The sequence below is a fragment of the Osmerus mordax genome, chromosome 7, assembly GCF_038355195.1.
Source record: "Osmerus mordax isolate fOsmMor3 chromosome 7, fOsmMor3.pri, whole genome shotgun sequence".
NCBI classification, from domain to species: Eukaryota; Metazoa; Chordata; class Actinopteri; order Osmeriformes; family Osmeridae; genus Osmerus; species Osmerus mordax.
The window spans coordinates 5,829,515-5,840,938 of NC_090056.1; the positions used below are offsets into that span (position 1 = coordinate 5,829,515).

The 11,424-nt window shown below is 46.7% G+C and overlaps 1 protein-coding gene and 1 long non-coding RNA gene across 2 annotated transcripts; both read left to right on the plus strand.

Annotated features, from left to right (window-relative positions):
• Positions 1–816: 816 nt before the first annotated feature.
• Positions 817–1,708, plus strand: LOC136945839 (uncharacterized). Its single transcript, XR_010876866.1, has 3 exons — positions 817–971; positions 1,357–1,437; positions 1,630–1,708. It is a non-coding gene; the product is annotated as an uncharacterized lncRNA (long non-coding RNA).
• A 111-nt stretch (positions 1,709–1,819) lies between these two features.
• LOC136945838 (potassium voltage-gated channel subfamily A member 2-like) lies at positions 1,820–5,153 on the plus strand. Its single transcript, XM_067239915.1, has 2 exons — positions 1,820–1,998; positions 2,940–5,153. The coding sequence occupies exon 2, from the start codon at positions 3,015–3,017 to the stop codon at positions 4,500–4,502; it is 1,488 nt and encodes a 495-aa protein (XP_067096016.1). The 5' UTR covers positions 1,820–1,998; positions 2,940–3,014; the 3' UTR covers positions 4,503–5,153.
• The last annotated feature ends 6,271 nt before the right edge of the window (positions 5,154–11,424 follow it).

Sequence of the window (11,424 nt, forward strand, 5' to 3'; positions counted from 1 at the left end):
CACATATATGTGTATACATATGTACTGTATGTATTGATATATAAATGTAAAACGATTGGTGTATCTACTAAAATGTACTTCCAGCAGACTAGTCGTTGTGGCGTCGTGGACGTGGCTACCCGTCACCTGTTATGTGGCTGTTGTGTGCAGTGTGCTGGTTTTGGCACTGGCCTTGATTGAAAGGCTATACTCAACCGCCTGCAGACCACAATTCACTGTCATGTTTAAGAACCTGCCGTACACTCCTGCTTTATGCATACATTAAACAGCCTGCCAGGTCGTGTCATATACACATTTATGGCTGGGGTGTGCCCCCATCACACAAAAATACACAGACATATCCATTCACACACTACTCTCTCGCTCTCTCTCTCTCTCTCTCTCTCTCTCTCTCTCTCTCTCTCTCTCTCTCTCTCTCTCTCACTCTCTCTCTCTTTCTCCATGAAATAGAACAGAGGTAAAGCCAAACATTTCAATACAAACTATTGTAGTGTGTGGACATACAATTTACAAGTGTCTGGACGAAGTGTCGTGTTCTTAGAGTCTGTTAGAAAAAAAAAGTAAATGAAAAAGGTTTGTCGAATAAGTAGGCTGACACATGATGCTGCGGGTTTCGTTGTACCGGCCATTCCGCCCATTCGCGAGGTGCGTCTCCTTTAACGTTGAGCTCTAGGAGTGGCGGAAGAGAGAGCGCAAAGCGAGATGGGCGAGGCGCGCGCAGGGGCTCTTTGTATGCGCGGCAATGTCCAACTGCAGCCCGTGCGTCTTAACGCCAACTGCTTGAATTATGGCAAATTGTGATAGACATGGGGAAAGCAGATGTAGGGGATCGTGAGAAGATGAGACACCAATTTCAAATTCGGTGAAAACGCAGCCAGGGAGAACAAGGAATACTGAAGTGCGTTTCTAGGTTTTTTTCTTGGAAGACAGATTGGATACATGTGTCTCGTCCCCAGCCCAACCACAGCAGGGTGATATTCTGGCACTGTGCATGTCTTTCTCTGAATGATATATGTCTAGAAAGTCGGGAACTTCGAGGCTGCTTCTACCAGCCTCTACTGTGAGATAATGCATGAAGCCTGTTGTGCTGTCTGCCCATGATCCTCTCTGGGAGGGGGATGCATTGGCGTGAGCATGTCTGACAGCACCTGCTAGACTACTCTCCTAACACTATTGCTAAAACACACCTTTTTGAATAGACTACTTCCAGTTGGGTTGTTCATGCAAACTTGCACGTTATTTGAAACCATCAGAAAGTTCAGTGTCCCCCCACAGTCAGAATTGATGTATTGTGATATGTCCTGTAATAACAAATTGTTATTGATATTCTTGTGGGTTATGGCTATTTCTCATCAGATAATGAAGAATGCCATACTAGATTAATCCTTAATCTTACAACCTGAAACAAAGGACCACGACCTGTTTAAGAGCAAACAGGTGAAATGCATTTTGTCTTAGAAAATAATACTACTAAGGTTGTTACTTGGCTGGAGATGCCTCTCCAAACCTTATGTCTTTGCAGATATCAGATAACAAGGACAACCTTTGCCGCTATTGCAGTCAGCGTCATGTTCTCAGGAGGGGTCGTCATATGGTGCTGATTACAGCATTTTTTATACCATATTTCAGGATCCGCTGTGAGAAAAACACAACAGGCTACGAAGCTTATTCAGCGCTACTCGTCACCTCCAGAACGCGTATCTACTGGTCGGGGATGGAGGGGAGGTAGGAGGGAGGTGGCGTGGGCTCCGCTTCTTCCTTACACCTCTTCTCCCGTTTTTCTGTGCTCCCGCTTTCGGGTTGCTGCAGAGCGGGGGGTTCCGGTGATGTATGGCGGGCTGTCAAAGACAGGCTCGATGTTGACCGTGGGAGCTGAATTATTGCTACTGTAGATGGTTCTCCAATGGGCCCGACGCGCGTTTTTATCCCTGGACAGACGACATCCCCCAAATCGTAAACAACTCCTTCCACTCTGTGCGCAGGTGCCAATATAAACAGGTAAGAATATATTGCATACAACGTCTGAGACTGTACGTGCTATAAATGCCTTACTAGAAGATGATGCCGTGAGTTGGAATTAAATTGTTTTTATTGCGTGTGTGATTTCTCAGACAAAACTGTAGCCTATTCATATGTCGAACATTTTTTGAATTTCTTCATGCAGTTCTGAAAAAGTTTTGAAGTTGGTTAAATGCTTGTTCAACAGTTAGTGCGCTTTTCAGCCAGATTCAAACCTGCGTCTGATAATGCCAACCAATTTGTCTGCATGTTAATATTTCATACAGAGCTCTTAAATAATGCAATGAAAATTCCTCTTGGCTGCAGCTGTCCTTGTCGGATCAAATGTGCCAAATCCAATCTGCATAATTCAAGGATCAACAATAACCATCAATGGTTCATGCATTTAGTGATCTGGTCCAAAGCTCAGATTCCTTTCTTGGGTCTCGTTGTAGGCTAATGCTTGTTTAGGCTGTTATGTACCGCACAGACATACAGAATTGGAAAAGGACACTCACTCTCCATTCCATTGAGATTGTATGGAGCACTTAACAGATAATTGGGTTTGTAAATTGTAATTGCACCCTATGAGGATTGATAAAGTATTACTGAGAAGCATATTGATCTACTGATCATGTGAAATAGAGCTGATAACCTAATACACACAGACGCAATGGAGCCGGGGCTCTCGAAAAATGTTTTTACCCTCAGATCGTTTTCTAATGTAGTATTCATGCTTGGCATTTATGGCACTTCTGTCTTAAAATGATTTATATGAATAACATTTTGACATCATGAGTTATATATACATTTTTCTGTCTTAACGCAAATGAATTTCACTAGCTTTGTTCTTAGAATACACTGATTTGAATATGAATTGAATAAGAAAAGTATATGTTTAACCGGTTTACATCTCTGTCTTTCGGTTGTCCCCTCCTCAGTTCAGCGAAACAACTCCATCTCCCTGCGCCACCTCCCATCCCGCCTGAAAGCTGCAGGTCCCATCGGCCTCCGGAATGACGGTTGCTACGGGCGACCCTGCCGACGAGGCGGCAGCACATCCGGGTGACCCTTACGACCCCGAACCGGACCACGAGTGCTGCGAGAGGGTGGTCATCAACATTTCAGGCTTACGCTTCGAGACCCAGCTCAAGACCCTCTCCCAGTTCCCAGAGACTCTGCTGGGAGACCCCAAAAAGAGGATGAGGTACTTTGACCCTCTGAGGAACGAATACTTTTTCGACCGAAACCGTCCGAGTTTCGACGCCATCCTCTATTACTACCAGTCTGGAGGGAGACTACGCCGGCCCGTCAATGTGACTTTGGACATTTTCTCAGAGGAGATCCGGTTTTACGAGCTGGGCGAGGAGGCCATCGAGATCTTCCGGGAGGACGAGGGCTTCATCAAGGAAGAGGAGCGGACTCTGCCTGAGAATGAGTTCCAGAGACAGGTGTGGCTGCTGTTCGAGTACCCGGAGAGTTCGGGCCCTGCTCGCATCATCGCCATCATCTCCGTCATGGTCATCCTCATCTCCATCGTCAGCTTCTGTCTGGAGACGCTGCCCGTCTTCCGGAACGACGAGGAGGACATGCACAAAGTGTACCAGCCCTTCTCCAACACCACCTCCGTCTACACCTCCACCTACTTCACCGACCCCTTCTTCATCCTGGAGACCCTCTGCATCATCTGGTTCTCCTTTGAATTCCTGGTGAGGTTCTTTGCCTGTCCCAGCAAAGCAGGCTTCTTTGGCAATATCATGAACATTATAGACATTGTGGCCATTATCCCCTATTTCATCACCTTGGGCACAGAGCTGGCAGAAAGGCCAGAGGACGGGCAGGCGGGTCAACAGGCCATGTCGCTGGCTATCCTGCGCGTCATCAGGCTTGTCCGGGTGTTCCGTATCTTCAAGCTTTCGCGCCACTCCAAGGGGCTCCAGATTCTAGGCCAGACTCTTAAAGCGAGTATGCGCGAGCTCGGCCTGCTCATCTTCTTCCTCTTCATCGGGGTCATCCTCTTCTCGAGCGCCGTGTACTTCGCAGAGGCCGACGAGGCCGATTCCCAATTCAGCAGCATCCCCGAGGCCTTTTGGTGGGCCGTGGTTTCCATGACGACCGTGGGCTACGGGGACATGGTGCCCACCACCATCGGAGGCAAGATCGTCGGCTCCCTGTGCGCCATCGCCGGCGTGCTGACCATCGCCCTGCCCGTGCCCGTCATCGTGTCCAACTTCAACTACTTCTACCACCGCGAGACGGAGGGCGAGGAGCAGGCTCAGTACCTGAATGTTCCCAGCGTGCCTAAGGTGGACTCGGCCGAGGACCTGAAGAAGAACGGGCGGAGCGGGAGCGGCTCCACCCTCAGCAAGTCGGACTACATGGAGATCCAGGAGGCTGGAAACCACAGCACGGAGGACTTCCGCCCCGAAAGCCTCAAAACAGGCAACTGCACCGTGGCCAACACCAACTACGTCAACATCACGAAGATGCGCACAGATGTATAACCCGGGTTGGAGACAGACCACCGTGGTTGGGATGCAGGAGGAGGAGGACACTAGGGGGAGTGAAGGAACGGACCAATGACCTCGCCCTTGTTCCTATCCATGTTTTGGAGAGCTTGGAGCCCCAATGTGGAAGTCTGGTTTTGTGAGGCTCGGCTGGGAGAAGAGGACCAATAGAGGGGACTCTGACCTCCACCTGTGTCCACACCTCCCTAGAACCACCATTCCACCCCTCGATTGGACATTTTCAGTGTCTGCATGGAGTTAGTCTTAACTGTGTGACTGTTCCTGCTAGTTAAAGTAGCCAAATAGTAGCCTAAACACTAATAACCAATATTTACAACATAGAGGGACCGCTGATTGCTCAACTTTCGCCTCCATTTTCTTTTTTGAAAACTCTCGGGGAAGTCCCTTCCTTAACCTTCAACTTGATAAGAAAAAAGGAATACAAGACAAAAAGCTTGTGACTTGGTGTTTAAGATAAACTTCACTCCACGGCTATTACAACTGCCAACGTGATGAGATTCTGCTCCTCCTGGTGCCCTTCGCCCTTCCCAGCCCACCACCGCCAACCAAGCTGTACGCTCGATGAGTCAGACAAAATTGAGAGCCACCTCACAGAGGTTGCAGAAGTGGAAAATTGAGAGAGATAGAGAGAGTGAGCGAGAGTGTGTGAGAGATAGATAGATAGATAGAGAGAGAGAGAGAGAGAGAGAGAGAGAGAGAGAGAGAGAGAGAGAGAGAGAGAGAGAGAGGGAGGTATTTGGAAGAGAAAAAAAAGAAACGTAGGACTGTTTGACCACAATGGTCACTTTCACTCTGACTAAAAGTGACTCCTCATTAAGGACTTGAGGACAGTAACATTCCACCCTCACATAATGGCTAAATTGGATTGCTGGATTTTTTCAATTTGTCGGACTATGCTATCATCCCTACCATGCACTGTTTCTACTGAAAGGTTCCAGAAGATGAGAAGGGTGCAAACCATACCTCCTCCTCACCCTCTCTCTCTCTCTTGGGCCATGGGAGACTAGTCGTGGGGGTGATCAGTGGGATCCCTCTCAAAGCTGAGTGAATGTGTTTATTTATTATTTATACGTGTAAATTTGATTGGGTATTTGTATTTATTTATTTATTTGGTCTTAGTTTGAACGTGTCTATCCCAGGGATATCATGTGTGTTCTTTTCGTGTACAGGTTGAGTTCCTGTTGTTTGTATAACTGAGAAAACACCGAAGTGTAGAAGGGACAAAACGCTAAGACAGTTCCATAGGCTGTCTGTTTCTCTCCCAGTCCTCCATTCATCTTCTTTTCCCTCAAGTGTCTCTTTAGCCTACAACCAGTTACACTCTAATGGAGTAGTGTACCATATTTCGCCACTGCCCAGCAACACTGTCCCAGCTATCTACTTCATAGCATTCCATGTTTGTAGTAATAGACTGCCAGAATTGTCTTCATAACTAAGCAGTAGTTATAAGCAGTAGCACACCAGTGAGAAGAGAGTTAAAAAGGGTTGGTGTGTTTTTTGTTGTCAATTTGGTTCTAAAATCCAAAGGTTGTTAGTAAACATGAGTTGGGGGAGATATTTCTATTAGAAATGCACATTTACTAACCTGTTGTACAGGTCAATTACAATTGACAAGCTAAACACCTCCAAGCTAACACAATCTTACGCTATTGTTTGAAAAGGTGGATTGGCAAACTTATAATATGAAATATGTAGACTTAGGCATCGATGCCATGCCTGAATGCCCCACCTTCAGATGGCTAAATATGAGTTTAGATTGATTACTTGTCAGTTAGAACAGCAATATCAACGCTATGAAATACAAGCTAAATGGCTAATTAGTTGTAAACTAATGTGGCCCTGATTGTACCTCTGTTGTATGAGTTTATTACGAATTAAAATAATTTATTTCCATTCCTTTCATACTGAGAACAAATTGACAATGAAAAGAACCAACCTTTATTTCCCTCTGTAGGACAGTTTTTATGACATAATTCGGGGGGGTTAGCCGGTAGCTAACTCACCTATCAGGTCACCAAAGACAGATTTACTGCCTCTCGATGTGTCTTGCATTGTAAAATAGATTCATTTGGTTAATTAAAGTGTACTGTAGTTGTTTTATATACCCATACTATACACCCATGATATAATGCTGGACAACTTGTGGTGGGAACTGTATAAAAATACTTCCTTCATCAGCTTTTTATCAAGTAGGAGCTACTCTACTACCCTAGTGCTGCATGTCCTATGAAATATTCCTTGTAGCATGCGTATGGTATGGATGACACATAAAAAGCCAATCTAGTGATGATAAGTATTCCTAATTCTATTTTTCTCTGTGAGATATTACACGCAATATGTAAGACACCTGTCTGTTGTCTCAAGCTTGTGAGAATTCTTTGCGTTCTGCGTGACCACGCGTTAAGTGTGTTTGTGATAAACGTGTGTGTCCCGTCAGGTGTGAAGAGAAGGATCGAGTGTGGATGTGAGAAGGAGCTAGGGCTTTAGGAAGAGGAAGTCATGGAAGTTGACGCAGGAAGCAGGGGAGAAGACAGAGGCCGAGCTTTAGAGGAAGGAAGAGAGAAAGGAGTCAGGGGACAGGGCTCGGCGGAGATCAGCTGGTTCATCATACCGTCCATTTTCCAAACTGGTCTCACGTATCTGTTCGAGTGCAGCACAGATAGACTACAGTAACTCATATATACTAGTGAACTGGAGGCCCCCCAATGCATGCAGAACTGTGCCCTAGTTCCAGGTACAACTGAGAAACACCCCCTTCTTGGTTAAAGGCACTGAACAGCAGCTGATAGGTGTACCACAGCTGTGTAGGCCACGGGGATCCCTCCCGGCCCGTCCGGCCTTCTTGCTCAACAGAGTGGGGTCTGATGTTCGAGTGTGTCTCTGAGTGCCCATCTCGTCTAAGATCTGGACCTCTGGTCCCCAGGAGACAGCGAGTGTGTGCGAGAGCGTGCGTGTGTTTCTGTGCAAGACAGAGCGAGAGTGCTTTGATACCCGCTGTTGGGGAGAGTAGCTCTTAGAGACCCCACGCTCCCGGCCATTGTAAACACACTGCTACTCTCTCCAGGTCGGAAACAGCCCGGGGACAGAGGTGCGCTGAACACTCCGACTCAGCACACTGTTTCAGGTGTGTGTGTGTGTCTCTGAGTTTGTGTGTGCGTGTGAGAGAGAGCGAGGGCGCAGGAAGGTTGATTGAGATGTGTGTGCATGTGCCTGTGTGTGTTTGAGCAAGCAGGAGAATTTGGGCATGGTCTGATCTAGAGCATTCCACGCAGGTGAGCACTGACATAAGTAATGTCAGCCAAGCTGTGTCAGGGGAAAGGAATGAATCGGTCAGGCGACGAGACAAGCTGGTCAGGGCGTGTTTCAGCTTGTGTTTGGAGACAAGGACAAGCACCATCCTAGACTTTTCATCAGTTCAGATCCCTGTGTGATTCTCAGATCTGTTGACTATATCGAGGGAAGGGAATTCTCGGCACTCGACATCACCTACAGTTCACCCTCCATCTTGTCCTCGCATTTCTCGGCCGTACGTGTGTCTGTCTCAAGTGTTTGCATGCACGGTATGTCCGTTTATTTGAAGAGACTGCTTTCCGCGTGTCTGTCAGTGGGCGCACCTGAGCGTGTGAGGATCAGGATGGCTCCTCTTCTCCGACGGGGTTTTTGTGAGGTCGGGACAAGGTCGTTTGCCACCTTCACTGAGGATCGAACCAACTCATGGAAACAAAACTCACAGGAACAACGACAAAAAACGTCTGCAGTCAATGTCGACCCACCAGGATAACGCAGAGACCGCTCGAACAATACTGTCACACACACACACCTCCATGGACATATACACACACACCTCCATGGACAACGTCAAACCTTCTACAAGGTGCTTTCGGTCAACTCTAATGCCATCGGACCACTTCAATAAGCAGAGACAGAAAGGGTCTGAGTTATGACGTCAAGGCCCAAAGCTATGGACGCACCCACCCACGGTCGATGGGGACGCTTGTAGCCATGAGACAATATATTTGAGTACTGCTGCTTTCATTGATGTCTTAAACGCCTAAAAGCTTCTGCTTTAAAAACAAGCTTCTGCCATGTACAGATTTCCTTGTAGCAGGGAATCCTAATGTATCCTTTTCTTGAACCTGTACAAGAAATTAACCGAGTATTGTATGTTATCTCTTAGGTTTTAACGTGTTTTATGTGTCGACAAAAAGCACAAAAGATGGAGGACAAGGCCTGAAGAGAATCATTTTGGTTGGGAAGTATTGCCTGACAGATATTATCTTTGTTGTTGCAGATCAAGTGTAACTAAGTGGTCTTCTTTTCAATTGTTAACGTTTTCTTGCTCACTGAATGTCAGTTTGGGTCTGCCTCGGAGCCTCCCAGTGCAGGAGCTGCGGTGTTGATGAGGTGTGCCCCGACACACACACACACACAAACACACACACACACAAACACACACACACAAACACACACACAGCCCTTTTTTGAAGCTGATTTTATCGATCTATCAAGTGCTCTGTGAAACCTCCTACTTACCCTACCTCTCGTTCCATACCCACTCTTTCTCCTTCTCTCCCCTATTTTTCTCTCTGGTTCCATTCGTCTCTTTGCCTCCCCCTTGGTCTGTCTCCCTCTCTCTTTGATCCTTGCTGGTTTCTCCCTGTTTAATCCCTGCCTTTGATCCAACCTGTGTGGACAATGGGGCTCAGATGTGCGTATGAATGAAGTGTTTGTACTGCCCGACACAAGTATATGCGTGTGCACGTGAGTGTGCACTCTTGGCATCTTGTGAGTGTGCAAAGTGTGCACATTGGCATCTACTGCATGTGTGTAATTGTGTGTGTGTGTGTGTAATTGTGTGCGTGTGTGTGTGTGGACGTCAGCTCCTTTCCTGTGACAGCGTCTGATCAGGGTGCCCTACCCCCAAATACATGTACAGAGCCAATGTCTTTTCTACTGTAAAACATCAAGAATATGTCAATGTAAACAAACCCTCCATGCTTTCTCGGGAACTGTACTGTAAGCAACGGAATGCTTGTCATGCACTTTACATAGGCTATACATATAAGAATTTAAAGATACAATCTATGAGCAGAAGTACAGTACAGACTGGAGGCAACATTCATTCATTATCCTTCCAAATGACTATATCTGTAATAAAAAAATACGTACAATGATTATTATGGTGTTCATGATAACAATAATAATAATAATAATATCATTATGATAACCTCAATCTACTTGTCTCTGTTATTTCACCATGTGAAGCTTTGACTGTGTGGCACAGAGGTTTACAGTCGTGTTACGTAAGTATGGGGTGGTTTGTACGTTTTCTTGTTTGTTTGTTTGTTTGTTTGTTTGGAAGTGGCAAAAGGCTTCTCAAGTAGCGTCAGAAGGTTCAAGGGTTTTGTCCTGTTCTGAATGAACTGAACATGGACACGGCTTGATCTATTTATAAATGAAGAAACTCTCAATCTGAGCACATATTCGGCCCGTCCCAGGAGCTCTTAACAACAAACAGCAAACAACAGCAGGAAAGAGAGAGAGAGAGAGAGAGAGAGAGAGAGAGAGAGAGAGAGAGAGAGAGAGAGAGAGAGAGAGAGGGAGAGAGAGCGAGCGAGAGAGAGAGAGAGAGAGAGAGAGAGAGAGAGAGAGGGAGAGAGAGCGAGCGAGAGAGAGAGAGAGAGAGAGAGAGAGAGAGAGAGAGAGAGAGAGAGAGAGAGAGAGAGAGAGAGAGAGAGAGAGAGAGAGAGAGAGAGAGAAGAGAGAGAGAGAGAAAGAGAGAGAGAGATGTGAAAATACCCTTGGATAACTTTTCTCTTCCTGCTGTTGGACATTCTCCTGTTCATTACTCTGAGACGGTGTGCTGGAAGAGGGAGGGCCAGCTCACACTCTACCTCCCATGCAATTGTGTACCGTCTCCCCCGTCCTCCTAAGTGAATCAAATGCTCTCTGCGGTCTACTGAGAAAGCAAAGCAGTCTATTTATATCTAGTGTGGCATTGAGAGCTAAAGAGAAAGAGAGAGAGAGAAAGAGAGAGAGCGGTGGGGTGGGAACGAAGGGAAAAAGGATAAAGGGATAGAGAGGAGAACAGAGAGCTAAACTGAGAGTTGGAGATGTAAGGTAGATGGCGGGATGTACTCAAACCATCCTTTTGGAGGACAAGCCCCCATTCGCCTCTTGTCAGGGAGCAAGTTGGACAGGCGAAAAGCCTCTCTCTTTGCCATACCTGTCGGATGCTTCCCCTTGGAAGCAGATGGGGATCTCTCTCCCTGTCTTCCCTCTCGGTCCGTAGCTCTCTTTTTTCTTTTCTCGTTCTTTTCTCGTTCTCTCTCCTTATCTCCGCGGACGCTCCTCTCTTTCTTTAGGTCTGTCATTTGTCTCCTTTTGGTATTTTTGGTCTCAACCACTTTGTATTCCCCAACCACTCCCCCTCCCCCTCTTTTTCCCTCTCCTTGGCTCTCCTTCTTCCTAAGTAGTTCAGTAATGTGTGCAGGTCATTGAAATGCACCCCCCCCCCCCTCCCCCCCACCACTCAGATCAGTTGGCTGTGCCTATTAGCAGTAGCATTAACCACTCTCTGCTCATCTCTCAGCTGGTTCCGGTCCAGGCCCTGAGTTTCATTTTAGAGGAGGTTAGTTTAGGGGGTGGAAGTGTAGCAGCTATCCAAACATCGAGGCAGGCTTCAGACAGCTGATATGTATTGATCCAGTGATGGCTGTTTGATTAGGGCGGGTGTTAAAATGAGGGTGCGCTGTCTTCCAGCCAATACTGGATAAAGAAAGGAAGCTAGACGCCTTATCTCTCCATTAGCATCCTGTATCCTGTTAATCTGTGCTTTGGCATGCCTTTCTTGCTCGTGCCATAGGAACAGGGCTTTTATAAGACCCTAGAAATTCAC

Excerpts from the sequence above, each read along its gene's own strand:
- LOC136945838 (XM_067239915.1), top strand. The coding sequence starts at position 3,015 with ATGACGGTTGCTACGGGCGACCCTGCCGACGAGGCGGCAGCACATCCG.